General features: G+C 39.7%; 1 protein-coding gene across 2 annotated transcripts in view; it reads left to right on the top strand.

Moving 5' to 3' along the window:
- Positions 1-18,823, top strand: part of TRIP4 (thyroid hormone receptor interactor 4) — a 50,561-nt gene that overhangs the window by 29,640 nt on the left and 2,098 nt on the right. For both annotated transcript variants that reach the window (XM_012181364.4, XM_012181362.4), the window contains exon 12: positions 14,383-14,488. In XM_012181364.4, coding sequence (XP_012036754.1) covers positions 14,383-14,488 — 106 coding nt within the window. The remainder of the gene's footprint in view (positions 1-14,382; positions 14,489-18,823) is intronic.

Raw genomic sequence — 18,823 nt, 5'->3', positions numbered from 1 at the left:
TAGGCAGTTAACCAATCTTCTTTCTGCCACAAATTTGTGTTGAGAAGGGTAGGAGGCTGTAATCCTAGTCTCCAGAGTACTACAAGGTGTATGGAAATTAGAAACTCAGTTAACAGAATAAATCTTATTGGTGTCTCAAGAATTTCTCTATTTCAGTCAGCATACTACCCCTCCTTGAGCTTATTTTCTGTCTTTTATCCTGAGGATGATGAGGGCAACACCCAGAAGTACATGCTCCATGTGTTCCCAGTTGGAGGTCCTGGCAACTCTTTATGAATTTTCCTGATGTGTATGACATTAGAGTATCCCCAAATGCCAAAAGCCACGAGACTTCCATCAAACAGGAGCCCCATATCTGTTTTCCCTATGGTCAGCTTTGCTGTGGCTTTTCCCCATTGTTCCCCCCCCCCCCCCCCCCCCCTTCTGTTTCTGAGAGTAGCACATGAATGTATCCAGAATTGATAATAGCTCTTTTAGGGGATTATTTGTTGGATAAGGCTGTTACCACTTTGACAGGTTGTAGCTTTGGTATTTGGCTGTCTTTTGGAAAATGTCCCAAGCACCTTTGGTCATCCACCTGTCTCTGTTTGAGTTAGGGTTCTGTGATGTAAGAATTGTGATTGCCTAGTCTGTTTTACTAACGTTATTCTCATTTTTTCAAGAATGAGTTGAGAGTTCAGGAATAATAGCTCTAGACTAGCATTTCCCAAACCATTCCACGGCATAGGTGTTCTCTGGGGGAAAAGAAGGAAAGGAGTAAGGGCTTTCTTGCATAGTAAGGGGTGGATGCATAGAAAATTTATGCAGATTTGGAAAATTTTTTTAGATTTAATAAATTTATTTGTTTGCTGCAGAATTTCTCAGAGCCCTTAATGTGCTAGTGTCCATTATGACTCTCTGAAGTAATTCTCTGATTTATTTGATCAATATAGTATACAATGTTATCATAGCTTTTTGACCACAACCCCACCCCCTGCCACCCCCACTCCCCTCATATTTACATACCAGTATCTTGTGGTATATATAGTTAGCAAGTGCTGGTCTAAATACATTTGAGGTTTTCTTGGTCCTCATAGATCAGCTCACTGAGGGACAATAATCCAGAAAGCAGTTTCTTGACCTATGTCTTCTTTCTGCATCTTCATGCTCATTCCTCATCACCAAGTTGAATTGCATTTTCTTTGAAAACCTGCGTAGACCTAGTAATTTTTATTTTAACCGAAACTAATCTCCTTTGTGACTTGGGACCATATTTTATCTCTCCATCTTGTTCCTAAATTTTTTCGTCCCCAAAGGAAGTCAGTAATTTACTTCCTGAGCTTTCATTCTTGGCCTTTCTTTGATAAGTTAAAATACACTATTTTGGGCATAGTGTGATTATTTAGTTCCTTAAAAGAAATAACAGAAAAGGTTTTATTGGTGGTTGTTTAAAATCAAGTGCACTACACTATAAGTGGCTTTAGAAATATGTGCTTAAAATGCTTTCCCCTGAGCGAAGAACTCGTCTTCCTTTTATCTTTTAAAAGTAGTATGGCTGGCATGGCTGATTTGTGCCAGGAAAAAAATCCTGCTAGACTGTCGGTTGTCCTGAGTAATGGCCACTGATCAACCTAAACAAGTTAGAAGCAATGCAGAAAAGGCTGTAGCCTCAACTCAGGAAAGAAAGGTAGGTGAGAGCAGTCTAGTTAAGACTTCTTCTGTATTCCCCTGGAAGCAGCCCATGCCTTGCCAGGGTTTTATCTGCCAGCAGCAGATGTAAGCTCTCAAAAACAGCAGGGAGGATGTTGACTGCAACAGTGCATCAAGGCTGTGGTTTGTAACCTCAATAGTAAGGCAGTTAAAACCTTTTTTTTCTTTTTTAACAAAGACATTTTGATTGCCAAATCCATAACCATTAGCAGCTGTGGTTTGAACAGTTCTCTAGACCTAACAAGTTTTCAAACAGAAAGTTGAGTTGGAGGCTTTTGTTTCTCTGTGTCTGTGCTGTGTTTGTGATATTTATATCTCTGCTTTCAATAGAAAATCTGATTTGTCTGAAATCTCTGAGGTCATTGATTATTCCACTTCTATACTGAATCCATTCCTCTCCTGCTAGCGTACTGATTTTTCAGTCCATTTGATCTTAAGGCTTTTGTAAGAGCCAGGATCCTGTATTTAAAGAATTAATGCTGGATCAGTTCTATTGCTGGGTTCCTATAAATTGACATCAGCAAAGTAAGTACTGTTTTCCAGTGGGGAAGAGAGTCTTACTTGTTCCATTTTCTGTAAGAGTATCCATGTGATACAGATCTTCAGGAAGATTGCATATATCATTTCATGTGTGGAAACCATCAGCTTCTATCACCAAAGGGTTGTCTGTAAGACTTGAGAGGTGAGAAATTAAATAGTAGTCAATATTCAGACCAGGCATTGGCATTGAAAAATGCAGAATCCTCAGATTCCCTTTTAAATTATGTGAAAGTGTTTTCTCTGTTTTACTAAGAAAACCTGCCAGTTCGTAGGCCTATCATGTATGGTTTCTAAGGCATCTTGAGGGCTGCCTCTCAGCCCCAACAAAGAGGGGAACTGTGTCTGCAACGACTAGCCCAGTCAGCCCTAGGCAATTTTCTAAGATCTCAATTCACTTGAGGGAGACAGGGAATGTATTTTCGGAGTTCTCATGAAGACTAGAACATTTCCTTGAGTTTTTAGGTCAGAACAGACTGTCTTTTGAGTTGTTAGCAACCTGGATATCAAGTGCCCACTTGATGAGGTGAGGACAACCATGTATGTTTTAAAATAATCCAGGAAGCATTATGCCTCCTGTTGTACTTATCCTGAAGAGAAGAAGGGGATATGAACACTTTTCTGTGCATTTATATGAATTCTTTAATGTGTATCTTTTCATCTGAAAATGAAAGTATAATTCTTAAGATTTTTTTTAATTTATACATTAATCAGTGCTTGAGTGCCTTTGTTTTAGGCACTAAGAGAAACAAAAAGGTGAATCAGCCATGGGTTCTGTTCTCAGAATGTTTGAAAGACCACCAGGTAGATAAGATGTATCTGCAACCAGATTTATAAACAACCAAATAACAAAATAGAAAGCAAAGATAACTATCTTAAGAGAAGTAAACACTGCCTATGAGGAATTTAAAGGAGCGAGAGGTTGCTTCCAGCTGGGAGGAGGACTTTATTAGGAATGTCGCTTCTTTTTAGTTTTCCCCATGGGGACTCAGTATTTCTTCAGGATAAACTCTGAGAAGTAGAACTTAGAGTCTGAGGTACATACATTTAAAAGTTGTTACAAACTGCTAAGTTACCATTCTTTTTTCTTTTAAGTTACCGCTCTTAAAGAAAAATCTAATTTAAAATTCTGCCAATGTTGTGAGTCTTTCCTATACTAATATCCTAACCAAAACTGATTATTAATAGTCAATTTAATGTTTACTAATAAAGTGGGTGAAAACTGTACTTTGTTATTTTCATTCAATTTTCCTGACCATTTGGTGACATTTTTGGTAAAGAATCCACATGCAGTGCGGGAGACCTGAGTTTGATCCCTGGGTTGGGAAGATCCCCTGGAGAAGGAAATGGCAACCCATTCCAGTATTCTTGCCTGGTGAATCCCCGTGGACAGAGGAGCCTGATGGGCTGCAGTCTGTGGGGTTGCAAAGAGTCAGACATGACTGAGCAGTTGAGCATACAATCATCTTTTCAAATATTTACTGGCCATTTATAGATTTATTTTTATTGAAGAACTGTTGATTTGTGATTTATTAATTTTGGCAGAGTGACTCAGTTAACACATGTATTTATTCTTTTTCAGTATGGCTTATGCCAGGATCTTAAGTATAGTGTGCTTTGCTATACGTTAGGACACTGTTGTTTATCCATTCTATATGTAATAGTTTGTGTCTACTAACCCCAAACCTCCAGTCCATACCCCCTCCACCCTCCTTCCCCTTTGGCAACCACAAGTATGTCTGTGTGTCTGTTTTGTAGATAGGTTCATTTGCGGCATATTTTAGGTTCCACAAGTAATCCCCGGTAGCTCAGTCGGTGGAGAATCTGCCTGCAATGCAGGAGACCCGGGTTCTGTCCCTGGGTCAGGAAGATCGCCTGGAGAAGGAAATAACAAACGACCCCTGTATCCTTTCCTGGAGAATCCCATGGACAGAGGAGCCTTGTGGGCTGCAGTCTGTGGGACTGCAGAGAATCAGGCATGACTGAGTGACTCACTTTGGTGTGGTGGTGGTGGTTTAGACACTGAGTCGTGTCCGACTCTTGCCACTCCATGGTCTATAGCCTGCCAGGCTCCTCTGTCTGTGGGATTCTCCAGGCAAGAATATTGGAGTGGGTTGCTAGTTCCTTCTCCAGAGTGACTCACCTTAGGGTCCACATATAAGTGATATCATACAGTTTGTCTTTCTCTTTCTGACTTACTTAGTACAATGATCTCTTGTTGCATCCATGTTGCTGCAGTTGGCATTATTTTACTCTTTATGGCTGAGTAGTATTCCATTGTGTATGTATATACAATTACATATCATTTGTGCATCTATATATAGTACATCTTCTTTATTTACTCGTACAAGTGTCGATGGACACTTAGGTTGTTTCCATGTTTTGGCTATTGTGAACAGTGCTGCTATGAACATAGGGTGCATATATCTTTTTGAATTATTGTTTTGTCTGGATGTATGCCCAGGAGTGGGATTGCTGGATCATCTGATAATTCTGTTTTTAGTTTTCTGGGGAACCTTTCTAGTGTTTTGAATAGTGACTACACCAGCTTAATTCCCACCAACAATGTAGCAGGATTCTCTTTTCTCCACACTTTCTCCAGCGTTTGTTATTTGTAGACTGTAGTCTACAGTAGTCAGAATGATGGCCATTCTGACCAGTGTAAGGTTGTGGCTCATTACAGTTTTGACTTGCATTTCTCTAATCATTAGCAATATTGAACATCTTAGGATTGTGGCTATTGAATTAGCCTTGAAGTATAGTAATAATAAAAACTATCACTTTTTGATTAGTTATTATGTGCCCAACCTATTATGTTATTTTTTAGTCCTCATAACAACTTGATACCAAACAGTATCAGTAAGATGAGAGAACTTAAGACTCAAAGTTAAAATAACTTGTTTACTATCAATCAGTAAATGGTAGAATTGGAGTTTCTGTTTAAGTCTTCCTACTTATAGATAGAAAAGCACATTCTAAGGAGAGAGTAATGTGAGGTGAGAAGTCATGAGCCTGTATGGAGAATAATAGCAGACCAGTTTGTTGAATGGAAATGTATGCTGTGGTCAGATGGTAGATAACTTTGAGGATAGGCTGCAGAGGTTAGACTTTTCTCTCTAGTCAGTTGTGGGATGGGAAGGGATGTTTTGAAAATCACTGGAGCCAGAAAATGAATATGGCGGCAATGTGGAAGATGAATTGCTGTGAAGAGACTGAAGGTAGGAAGTCTAGTGAGAAGGCTCTTGTCATTCCAGTTGAATATATTTTTAAAATCTGTTCTAGAGACTTTCCTGGCAGTCCAGTGGTTAAGACTTTGCATTCCAGTGCAAGGGGTACAGGTTTTTGATCCCTGGTCAGGGACTAAGATCCCACATGCCTCTCTGCCAAAAAACGGAAAACAGAAACAGTATTGTAACAAATTCAACGAAGACTTTTTAAAATGATCCACATCCAAAAAAAGAAAAAACTTCTTTAAAAAAATCTGTTCTAGGAAATGCCTGTGGAATTAGACAGAAGGGGTAGGGACAAATGCAAGGTTTTATGCAGGTAGATTCAGTCACTTAATATGACACCTTCATGTTACCTGTAAGTAAACTCAGACTTGCCTGGCGGTTCAGTGGCAAAGAGTCCACCTGCCAATGCAAGAGATGCAAATTCGATTCTTGGGTTGGGAGGATCCTCCCAGAGAAAGAAATGGCAGTCCACTCCAGTAATCTTGCCTGAGAAATCCAATTAATGGAGAAGCCTGGTGGGCTACAGTCCATGGGGTCTCAGGAGTCAGACATGACTTGCAACTGAACAGCACCACCACCACCACCACCCAGGCTTAGAGAGAAAGCAGTCTGTTTGATCTAGAAGGAATCTGCTGTAACTTTACAATCTTGCTGTCTGTCTTCAGTCTGTTGAAAGGCTTCTTAATTTGTCAAGTATACTGTATGAACCAAGAGGCAAAGTATCTTCTAATTTAAGATTTTATTGCTCAAAATATTATAAAACCACACACTCAACAAGCATTTATTGACCGTTGTGTCACGTGCAGGCACTGTGCACATTAAGAATCCAGAGTTTTTTAACAAGATATTCCATCTTCTCTTGATCTTTTAAGTCTGCTACAAGAGACTGTGACAAGGAAACCCAACTATGATAATTACCATATGTCCAAAGGAATACATAAAGGAGGAGATCCAACTCCCTACTCACCTTGACTGGAGGCAGGTGGGAGGGTTACTAAAAAAGGCGATCCTTGAAGAGAGCAGAATTTATATCTTCCTCAATGTACTATCCTGTATCTTCATGCTTATGTCCATCATGAGAGTTCTGTTCATTCTTTGAAAGAGCAAAGAGTTCTTTGTTCATTGCCTCCTGTAGAGTCTTTCCTGACCTCAGCCTGTTTCCTCCCTGACAGGGTTAATTGCATCCTTCTCTGGGCTCCTGTGTTCATATTTCTATTTACATCTTTAACCTTTTTTTTTCTCTCCTGTAATTACATATTCACATGCAGTTCCTTTAGATCACCATCTGTGTCTAACCTTGTTATCTCGAGTGCCCTAGCATATAGCCTGGTGTATAGGAGGTGTTCATTTAATGGGGATAACAATAAATTGAGGGGCAGGCGTTGGTTGGTAAGTGAGAAGCCTTAAATGCCATGTGAGGGAATTTAGTATTCTGAAGGCACTTTAGAAAAATTGTTTTGACAGAAGTAGGAAGGAATGGACTAGATGGGGCAAGCTGAAAACAAGTAGATAATTTAGGAAATTATGATGATTTTCCAGGTGGAGGCATGATGGAGGCTGGCAGCAATGCTCTGGCTATCAAGTTGGAAAGAAAGGACCAGATGATTGGAATGTTTAGAAGATAAAGTCTATAGGACTTGGTGATTTGATTGGCTGTGAAGGGTGAGAGAAAGAAGTCCAGGTTAGATTTTGGTTTCTAGCTGTGGTGAGGGGTAAATGGTAGTACCATCAGTCTGCATGGGTTATACATGAGAAGTGAAGTTGCTCAGTCGTGTATGACTGTATGTGATCTCCTTGACTCTAGCCTACCAGACACCTTCATCCATGGCATTTTCCAGGCAAGAGTACTGGAGTGGGTTGCCATTTCCTTCTCCAGGGGATCTTCCCGACCCAGGGATCGAACCCAGGTCTCCAGCATTGCAGGCAGACGCTTTAACCTCTGAGCCACCAGGGAAGTGTACAGAAGAAAAGAATTTTCTTTTAAGGAAAATGACTTTTTATTTATTTAATTTTTATGATTTATTTTGGCTGTGCTGGGTTTTTGATGCAGCACCTGGTCTTTTCTAGAGTGCATGGGCTTAGCAGCCTTATGTGAGATCTTAGTTCCCTGATTAAGAATCGAACCCAGGCCCAGTGCATTGGGAGCATGAAGTCTTGTCCACTGAGCCACCAAGGAAGTCCCTGAAAATGACTTTTTAAAATAAAGGAAAGGAAATGTAGCAAGGGAAACCTGTATTGTAGCCGTGAAGGAGAGCGGTTCTGTAGTATGTGAATTGTGCACATAATACAAAAATCAGTAGTACAAAAATTTAGAGCCATACAAAAATCACTTTTTCTGTGATTTTTCATTTGGATTGTTTAAAATATTTTAATCTGTTTGGTTCTAAAAGACAAAACTCCCTTTATTTGATACAGGGGTATTGTTGCTGTTAATAACACTGTATTACTTGATAATGATCTTACCTTGATATGTCAACTCATGTCAAAGGATTCTGTGAACTCTGCCTCAGTAGTTTCCAGCTGAGTCAGACCAGCCACTGTGAGATAAAAATATAAAGTCAGCAGAGCCCTTAAAACAAAAGGAGTCCTAGCATTCTGAGATATTAGGGTAGATTTGAATGGTTAAGGGCCTTACAATGCAGTATCTTTGCATGTGCACTCAGTCATGTCTGACTCTTTGTGACCCCACAGACTGTAGCCTGCCAGGCTCCTCTGTCTATGGGATTTCATGCCTTCATCCGTGGCATTTTCCAGGCAAGAATACTGGAGTGGGTTGCCATTTCCTCCTCCTGGGTCAGGGGATCTTCCTGACCCAGGGATTGAACCTTGCCAGGTGGATTCTTTACCACTGAGCCACTTGGGATTAAGAGCAATTTTCTCTTGGTTCTTACTAGTTAGAGTGAAAGCCTGCTCTATGAAAATTAAGACCAACAATAATTGTTACAAATGGATGATTTTCATTTTGGTCTGGAAGAATCAGGGCAGCAAAGTTATGAGGTTAATTTTAGAGAAAACATAAGTCCTTCTGTTCTCTTTTGTGTAGAGTTTCCAGTATAGATAGGATTCACAAGAGCACAGAAAGTCACACTGGGAATTTTAACGGCAACCCACTCCAATTTTCTTGCCTGGAGAATCCTGTAGACAGAGGGACCTGGCAGGCTTCAGTCCATGGGGTTGCAAAGAGTTGGACACAACTTAGTGACTAAACAACAAATAAGGAAGGGACCAGGATACCAGTCTGTGTGGCTTCAGCCAGATCATCTTCCACAAGTGTCTGAAAGACTCCAAGCTGAGTATCACCTATCCTTATTCCTCCCAGTTGGCGCAAATATGAATGGTCTCTGTGGCATTGAGCTGGAACCCCTTGTATTTGCTATTAGGCACATGATTTGCATTGGGTACTGGTGCATGAGTTCAGCTGTCCCACTTAGGGACAGTTGGCATGATCTTTATCCAACTCCAGTCAAATATGCAGGAGTCATCTCATCAAAGTATCATGATCAATACATTAACTCTGATGTGAGAAAATGCTTATCCTCCAGTACAGTGGGGCCCAGGGTACTACTTATCCTGTGAACACCTTGAATTGCTTTGAAGGAAAATGAGAACAACTTTTTTTTTTTTTTTAAATGAGGGCTGTTTATCAGAGAACACAGTTGCTTTCAGGATATACTTCTTTGGATCTGTTGTGCTTGTGGTCTTTTTATCAGACTCATTTCCTTCTCTCTTTCTGAGTATTATCACCTCAATCTTCTTGGAGTTGGTTTTCAGCTAACTAGATTTCGGAGCCTGATTTCATGTCCTATCTAGTTCCCCAAAGTTCAAACCAAGAAAACCTCCAGCAAATATACGTTCTTTGTCAATGAGTTTCTTCTTAACTGTTTCCTTTAGCTGTTAGTCCTTGGAGACAGGTGTAAGATTTACATGTGGGTCATCTGGGGATTTGTTGGGAAGAGTGACATCATGTAGGACTTTCTGATCATTTCAGTACAAGGATTAAATGGAGGCTTGTGGAGTTGGTGAAAATGCCCACTTGGCTCTGAGGCTGCAGTGGTTGCCAAGAGCCACTAAACTTTTTTTTTTCCTCTTATGAAAATGGCAAGAGAAATGTTTTCTAGATGGCTGGTCAACAGTTTCCCTCTGGAGAGGAGAAGAAAACGGCTGTTTAGTAGTTAATTACCTGTTATGTTAGCTATGAAACTTATGAGGCATGAAAGAAGAGTAAGCCCACCTCCCCCGCTCCTCAGGCTGGAAACCAGGTGATAGGAGTCATGTTGGTGAAGGCAGGAACAGCAGCAAGTGTCCTGAGGAGTCTGTTACTGAATGTAAATGGTTGCTTTGAATTGCTTGGTCTTATAACCCTCATTCCCTAGCCTGTCTATTGCACTATCTCAGTGACCCTTAATCTAATATCCTCTCTAAATTAGATATGACATTGAGAGTTTATTTACGTTCTTCACAAATGTAAACCTTCTTTTTCTTAATTTACTCTTTCTCTAGGTCAGCTGCATTTTAGTCTTTTGACTCTCAAACTAAAACTCTCTTTCTTGCAAGTCTCTGACTTTTTGGTGTTTAATGTGGTCTATTAGTGTCCAAGACTCAGTTTCAGAGATTATACATTTCTGCAGATACAGGTTCTGCCAAGCTGGCTTTGCTTTAATGCATTTTACCATAAAAAATAATCCCTTCTTCCAACACATAGGCCTTACTTTTCTTTATTCCCGTAGGCTTCTTTGCTCTTTAGTTCTGTTTCTTGTAAGCTTCCTGAAGTTTAGTAATAGAACTTGGAAACAGGAATATTCACATGAAACTTGGATTTAGATTCAATTGGGAAAGTTAATTTTAGTGTTCATCTTTATTAGAAGGCATGAATGGGTCCAGAGAACCACTTGTTCTATAATTTCATTTATCCATCATTTTCCCCATTATTTGACATTTTCTGACTCTGTTAATATATGTCAGGGTAGTTTTTATTAAACATAGGGCCTTACTGGCTACTTCCCAAGACACAAAAGTTCTAATTTAGCTTGAGGAATAACAGAGTATAGACTAGTACCTGCTTTTAGCCAGAGTTTAGTCCTAAGAGTGTCCAGCTCCCAGCATGTATGTATTTAGCATGGTTAAGATAACCTAAAAGCACAGATTGGCAATTTTTTTGTGTTTTTTTTTCCATCCAATAAATATTTATTGATTGCCTACCATGTGCCAGGCATGATTCCAGGTGCTAAGGAGTAAGCAAAACAAAGATCCTTGCCTTCTTGGAGCTTTTATCCTAGTAAGGAAAGTCCAAATTTTAAAAATTTAAATAAGTGAATTGGTGGTGGTTTAGTTACTAAGTCATGTCCAACTCTTGTGACTTCATGAACTGTAGCCCTCCAGGCCCCTTTGTCCATAGGATTTCCCAGGCAGGAATACTGGAGTAGGTTGCCATTTATGATGGTAAGTGCTGTAGAGAAAAAATAAAGAGATGGGGGCTAAGAATGCCAGAAGACCCACTACAGAGTTGACATTAGAACAAAGTTCTGAAGAAAGAAAGAGGAAACCAGGTAGATAATGAGCAGGGAAAGCATCCCAGGAAGAGGAGTAAATAAGCTAGTACAGACGTCCAGAGGCAGGAACAAGGAACCCTGTATAGCTGGAGTGGAAAGTGGGGGAGAGTAGTAGGAGAAGGCATCAGAGAGGAAGTGGGGGCCAGATTGTCTGGGGACCTGTTGGTCATAGTGGGGGCCTGTATGTCATAGTGAGGACTTAGTCTTTTATTCTGACTGAGACAAAAAGCCTTTGGAGAGTTTTAAACTTTGGAGTGACTTGATCCAATATATTGAATATGTTTAAGAAATAGCGCAGACTGCTGTGATGTGAATAGACAAGGGGAATGTTAAGGGCAGAAACAGACAGGCCATGAGGAGGCTATCGAATCCAGAGAGACATTGTGGTGGCCTGGACCAGGGCAGTAGCGCTGGGCATCTTAAGAAATGGTGGGGTACTGAGTATCTTTCGAAAGTAGAGTTAACAGGATTCCCTGAGGGTTGGTTATGGGGTTCTTGACCTGAACAACTGGAAAGATTAGAATAGCTATTCTAAAGGGATATGAAAAAAAAAGAAAAATAAAAGAACAATAAATAAATAAAGGGATATGAATGAGAGAGGAGCAGGTTTAGAAAGAAAATCTAGGACCTTGACTTTTCTTTCAATTTTATTTTTATTGTGGTAAATATACATAACATAAACTTAACCACTTTTAAGCATGCAGTTCAGAGGTGTTAAGTATATTCACAGTGTTGTGCAGCCATCCATGTTTAGAACTTTTTATCATCTCAGACAGGAATTCTGTACCCATTAAACAGTAATTCCTCTTTCCTCCACACTCCCCCCAGCCCCTAGTAACCTCTACTGTACTTTCTTTCTCTATGAATTTGTCTTCTTTTTTTGGCTGTGTAGCTCAGCGTGCGGGATCTTAGTTCCATGATCAGGGATTGATCCCGGGCTCTAGCAGTGAAAGCACCAAGTCCTAACCACTGGACTGCCAGGGAGCTTCCAAACTTGTCTATCCTAAGCACCTCACATAAGTAGACTCAGAATATTTGTTCTTTTGTGTATGGTTTATTTTACTTAGCATAATTTTTCTAGGTTCATTCATGATGTAGCATGTATCAGAATTCCATTCCTTTTGAAGGCTGAATAGTATTCCATTGTATGTATATGCCATATTTTGTTTAATCTGTCTATTGTTAGACATTTGGATTGTGGAAACTACTGACTGTTGTGAGTAATGCTGCTTTGAACATTGGTATACAAATATCTGAATCCCTGCTTTCAATTCTTTGAGTATACCTGCTGCTGCTGCTAAGTCGCTTCAGTCATGTCTGACTCTGCGACCCCATAGACGGCAGCCCACCAGGCTCCCCCTTCCTTGGGGTTCTCCAGGCAAGAGTGGGTTGCCATTTCCTTCTCCAATGCATGAAAGTGAAAAGTGAAAGTGAAGTTGCTCAGTCGTGTCCAACTCTTGGCGACCCCATGGACTGCAGCCTACCAGCCTCCTCCGCCCACCTAGAAGTAGAATTTATTTGGCAGCATGGAAATGAAAGATGACCTTCAGAAGAACCGTTCTGGTGGAATGATGGAAAAAAAGCCTCTTTATAGTCACTATAAAGTGAGAGGCAAAGTGTATAGATAATCTTTTAATGAATTTTGTTGTGAAGGGAACCTGAAAATGGGGCAGTAGCTGAAGGAGAATGTGGGATCTGGGGAGTTTTTGTTTTATGACAGACATTATAGAAAGAGTGTTTGTTAACGGGATTGATCCAGTAGAGAGAGAACATTTATTGATGCGGAAGAAAGAGGAGTGAAATGGCTTGTCGTTTTGGAAAAGCAGAGCTGTAAAGTCCTGGCAGGTTTGTCCTCTGCCTCAGCATTCTCTGAGACACAGAGAAGAGAGGGCAGGAAAATCGAAGAGCTATGAATTGTGACTGTTGCTACTTCGGTGTCTGTAGAATTAGGTTTAAAGATCTTGATGGCAGCTTCTGGTTTTATTTGTGCCTAAGCACCTCAACAGTAACAGCTGGGCCCCACTTTTCTTTGACTTCTAAAGATCCAAAGGGTAAGGAATAAAAGAAAGTTTCTCCTTCCATCTTCATTTTTTTAAAAATGCATTTTATATATTTATTGACTGCTCTGGGCCTTGGTTGCTGTGCGAGGATTTTCTCTAGTTGTGGCGAGCGGGGGCTAGTCTCCAGTTGCCTTGGATGGGCTTCACATCATGGTCACTTCTCTTGTGGCGCATAGACTCTAGGGCACACGGTCTCAATAATTGTGGCTCAATGGCTTAGTTGCCCCACAACATGTGGAATCTTCCCACACCAGGAATTGAACCTGTGTTCCCTGCATAAGCAGGCAGATTCTTAACCACTGGACCACCAGGGAAGTCCCGACATTTGAATTTTCTTCCTTATTTCACTGAAACCTCCATTTTTACTTTAGAGCCTTAGATCTTCACAGGATACATCTTAGCAGGTAAATAAGAGTGGAAAATAATTTCACAATTTCTCATCACCGGGAGAAAGGTGGCTTTGGTAGTGACATCTGACCCACGGCCATAGTCAGCTTTAGAGTCATATTTATTGAACATACTAAACACAAGACATCCCAAGATAGGAAATGTTGAAATACCAAGTCAGTTGCACATTGCTGGAGAGCATTTTTCTGCCAACACCCACTTGTTCCTTAAGTTGTGATTGTGTGGCCAGATATTCTTACTCTAGTTTCTGTGTCTGTCTTTGCAGAGGAATAAAAGTCCTAAGAATTCACACAGATTCATTTTGTGATAGGAGCTCCAAAGGAGGCTTCTAAATTATTTTCAGAATTGCTCTACTGTTACCTTTTCACCCTAAGTGAGTCTGGAATGTGTCCAGCAAAACAACTTTGGCGTGTTCATACCTTTCAGAATGAATCATCTTCCTTCCCTTTAGTGAGAGAAGGGCCCTGTTGATCGTTTCTGGCAGAATTTCCACAAATGTTCTATTTTTCTTAAACCTTCCAGTGTTTCACTTGAGCTGAATCTGGAGGTGGGTGCCTGATGTTCCTGCAGGAGACCTCTGAATCTCCCAATTCACAGTTGCTTATATTGAAAGATTAGTCAGTTTTGATTCTCTGGAAAGATGTCAAACATCTTTTTTTAAGAAGTTGTTTCCATTATAGGAAGTCACAAATGGTGGGCAAAAGACTGTATAAGAATACTGTGCTGAAGCTTGGGGGAAAGTGGAAGGTTTGTTCTTGCTTGTTGAGCATTATCGTCTTTACCTGGCTATGTAATGGAGAGTACTACCATCAGAACATTGAGGTGGATTCTGGGACATCCTTTGATCTCCTTGAAATTCAAAGTTTGTCTCAACTAGCCTGAACTTTTAATTTTTATATTTTGCAGTATCCAGACATAAGTCAAGAAGAATCTGATTCTCCGTTTGTTTTCATTTGCACAAATCCCCAGGAAATGATTGTGAAGTTTCCTATTAAAGGAAATCCAAAAATCTGTAAGTCACAAGCTTCTATGGTCTATTTTTTTTTTATCTTGAATCTCACTTGTTTAACTTAAATTTTTTTTCTCTTTTCATCCTGTTCCATATCATCTCAAATACTTGAAGAATTAGAAAAATTCTATTTATCATATTCCTGAAACTAATACAACATTGTTAATCAACTGTTTAATATTAAAGTTACTGTTAATTTAAAAAATTCTTTTTATCAATAACTTTAATGTTAGGTTAACTACAGTATAGCCTTTCTGAAGCATACCTTGATCCACAATTATTGGTATATGAGTGAATCACTCTAGACTTCCAGTTAGGACCCCATTACCTTTAAAATACTACTTGTAAGCCAAAAGATTACATTTGCTCCACTGTTCTGTTCTTAACCATTGTTCCTCAGTATTCAATCCAAGAATAAGACTTAACTTTTTGAAGGTACCGCTTCCTACTATTGGTTTGATTACTGGTCCCAGAGGTCTGCTCTAGCCTTCTTGATTTTCATCCACTTTTTGAAACCTCTTGGTGGTTTTCTTTTCTGTAATGTTTGCTTTTATGTGTTTGTGATTATAGTACCCTCTGCATGTTCACTTTTTAGGAAGTGCTTATGACTTTATTCTTTCCATTTCCACCCCATCTTCAACTCCCAGCTGTTTAGTCATATACCAGGTTCTTCTATTTCCAAGCAATTTCAAGAAACACAGAGTGGTGTTCTCTCTTTCTTACGTACTTTTAAACACAACATGAACAGCTCTCCCATTTGCTTGCTTATGTCAGTTACTGTTCTGTGCCTTTGTGACATTGCTTTCCCATTGTGTGAATTGGATGCTCCTAGGATATGCATTGTTGTCAGCTGTCCACAGGGCTACCCGACCTTGTGGTTCAGTTCAGTTCAGTCTAGTCGCTCAGTCGTGTCCAACTCTTTGCGACCCCATGAACCACAGCACGCCAGGCCTCCCTGTCCAACACCAACTCGCAGAGTTTACCCAAACTCATGTTCATTGAGTCGATGATGCCATCCAACCAACCATCTCATCCTCTGTTGTCCCCTTCTCCTCCTGCCCTCAATCTTTCTCAACATCAGGGTCTTTTCCAATGAGTCAGCTCTTCGCATCAAGTGGCCAAAGTATTGGAGTTTCAGCTTCAACATCAGTCCTTCCAGTGAACATCCAGGACTGATCTCCTTTAGGATGGACTGGTTGGATCTCCTTGCAGTCCAAGGGACTCTCAAGAGTCTTCTCCAACACCGAAGTTCAAAAGCATCAATTTCAGTGCTCAGCTATCTTTATAGTCCAACTGTCACATCCATACATGACCACTGGAAAAACTTTGTGCCTGGGGACCAACTATTTTATAAATCTGTTCTGTGGAGAAGTAATTCTTAGAGGGTAGTGTAAATAAAAATCACCTACAGAGCTGTTAAAACACAGATTCCTGGGCCCTCTCTCAAGTAATAGTAATGCTCTTGGTTAGCTGATTACACAATGGATAATACTGCTTTTGGGCACAAAATGAAATGCTTGGAGTATGATTTAGATGAATGTATATTCACTCCAAAATTCAGGCAACTCTGATGATTTATGAAACATATTCTTGAGATTTCCCGCAAGTCAGAAAATCTGAACATAAGTTGCCCTTGACTTACACAAATTATTTACTTAATACTTTACCTGCACTGTTAGCCAAGTGGCCCTGGAAATTCTTTTTCTTTCTTCTTAGCTATTTAGGATTTAAATCTTCCTTGTTTTCTCCTTTTTAAGTTGTGAAATTATACCCCTCCTACTCTGCTCTGTTCTTGCCTTCCCTTAGGCCCTGAGGGCAACACTGGCTCCCAGACCCACTGCTGTTTGATCTTTAGTTCCAGTTACCTTTTCAGAGCTTCCTCCCTATCTTGGTTCTCATCTACTGCTTAAACTCTTGTGAGAAAATGTTCTGTGTAAACAGTGTTTATATATTTCTCTGAAATGTTTTAACTTCAGTACTTTCTCATCTCAGAGACTCACCTTCAGCACATTTATGACCTTGGTTTTTATCCGCAAGGTTTAATAGGGGATGGAGTGAGTGGTAATCTTAAGAGAAAGCTTTTCCCTGTTGTATCTGTTGGTTAAAAGCTTTAAAAAAGCCAAAATGGGCTGTGTGCTTCAGGGACAGCAGGGCTGGAAAAAACTCTGAGACTGCAGCTTTCCCCATGGTAGACCAGGCAAGATAAAACATGGGTCAGAAACAGTAGGTAAAGCGGGTGAGTGGGGTGTGGGGCAAGAATAGAATGACCAATCCCCGTTTTCTGATGAGAGGGAGCAAGCCGGAGGATCTAGTCTGGTGTAGTTTTCATTCCCTCCAACTCTTCATTCCTTGATCCTTCATTCATCTTTACTATCTTTAAAAACCTTAACACTTTGTCAGAACTTCCTTCCCTTAGGCCATAGAGGCCCACCTCCAGTAGTTGACAGCTGGAAAATCCTTAATCCCACTGCCATAGGGAAAAATACATACTTGGCTCTTAATTTGGAATGCTTCACATTTTCTTCTTAGAATACTGTTACATGAAATGGTTAAGTTCCATGCTATTAATAATATTAGTAGTCCAGTTACAATTCTATGCCTTAAATATTTTTTCTTATGTGATGGCTTAGAAATTGAGCCACTCTTCATAGATTAGTTCTATGAGAAATTTATCCTAAGTTGCAAACTTCTGACTTGCAAATAAACTCCTACAATATAACATATTTACATGTTGTATCGTGTGTGTGTGTGTGTGTGTGTGTGTGTATGGTTTAAATTAAAAGCATATATTTTTATTTATTTTTGGGGGCATGTAAACTTGAGTTTGCTTGACCTGGGGATAATTGTGCTTCTTGAAGTTAAAATAATTCACAAAACAGTGCACAATATGAAATCACTTGGCTATGTGTCTGCTCAAATTAAGAAATGCAAAACAGTTAAGTGTAGTAGAATATGTAGGTTGAATGCTCAAAGAGATGAAGGAAATTTTTTACTTTAAATGAACTATATGCTTTAAATTCATGCAAATTCTGCCTTATATCGTATGCAAAGCTTGTGAAAATCCCTATGAGAGTTCTATCGATTGATGGCAAATAGTTTTTTCCCTTTTAACTTCTCCCCCATCTGCTGCATATGCATTTGATTTTCTTTTAGGCACCATGATTGAGGATGTGGTTTAACACTGAAATGCTGTGCGTACTAAATGTAAAAATATTGGGGAAGTACAGAAACTAAGCATTATCACTCTGCTTTTAAGAGAGTATACTGTATATTACTGTAACTGTCCAGATCCCACATCTTAAAAAAACAGGCTAATCTAGAACTCAGAGTTCAGAGGGCATCCACAATAACTGCTTCTCCATGCAAGGAACCCCAGGTCCTGGCCTTCGTTGCCCAGCTGACCTAAGGATTGCCACTACTGGTAGTCACTATGTTAGGAATGCAAAGAAGTTTTTAGTTGTAAGGAGCGCACAGATTGCTGGCACATGTGTGGTTTTCTTAGATTAGCCTAAGGGGATGAAAAGGGGATGAAACACTTCTGAATCCCTGGGAGTGCCCTGGAAATCCTTCTTCCTTTCTATCTCCTTTCTCCTATCAGTTTTCCATTTTATGACATCATCACTGAAGCCAGAGATTAGTTTGCCTACCATTGAGTGCTTTCCTCCAATGGGTTGATCTTATCTGAGCTGGTCTCACTTGAGGGCTTTCGCAATCAGACTGGAGTTTTATGAAAACAATATTTGGGATATTCTTATACAGGAAAGCTTTGAGAATGTGAAGAAAGTAATGTCTCTCTCTTTTTTTAAATATGAGGAGCCTGAAATAAATAGTTAAAAGTCTTGCCTAGAGATGCTGGTAAATTTGGTAAATTAAAAGTACAACTGAGATCATAACTACGAAACACAACTCCCAAGCCTTAGCATAAATAATACAACTACTGTTAATTTTTCAGAGACCTCTGAACTTATGAAGCACTTGAATGTATTTTATTTCAATCGTTTGATTAAATGATTTAGTGTATATAAAATACTTGGTATGGTGCTTCGTACTCAGAAAAGCACTTAGTATTGGCTGTAATCCTCTCAACGACTTTGTAAGTTATAGAAATTTTTTCTTCCTTTCATTTTATAGTTGAGTGACAGGTTTACAGAAGTTGGATTTTGCTCAGGTCTTTCTACCTCTAGATTTCCTGCTTTTCTCACTTTTATCATATTGCCTCAGAAACAAAGTATTCCCATTTACATTTCATTTTTAGGCCAAAGTATCATAGAGCTGCAAAGGGCCTTCAGTACTGTGTAGTCCAGTTTCCTCACAGTATTGAAAAAGTTGAGGACAAGA

The sequence above is a fragment of the Ovis aries genome, chromosome 7, assembly GCF_016772045.2.
Source record: "Ovis aries strain OAR_USU_Benz2616 breed Rambouillet chromosome 7, ARS-UI_Ramb_v3.0, whole genome shotgun sequence".
Lineage (NCBI taxonomy): Eukaryota > Metazoa > Chordata > Mammalia > Artiodactyla > Bovidae > Ovis > Ovis aries.
The sequence above is the reverse complement of the archived record's forward strand: the minus strand, read 5'-3'. Positions and strand labels throughout refer to the sequence as shown.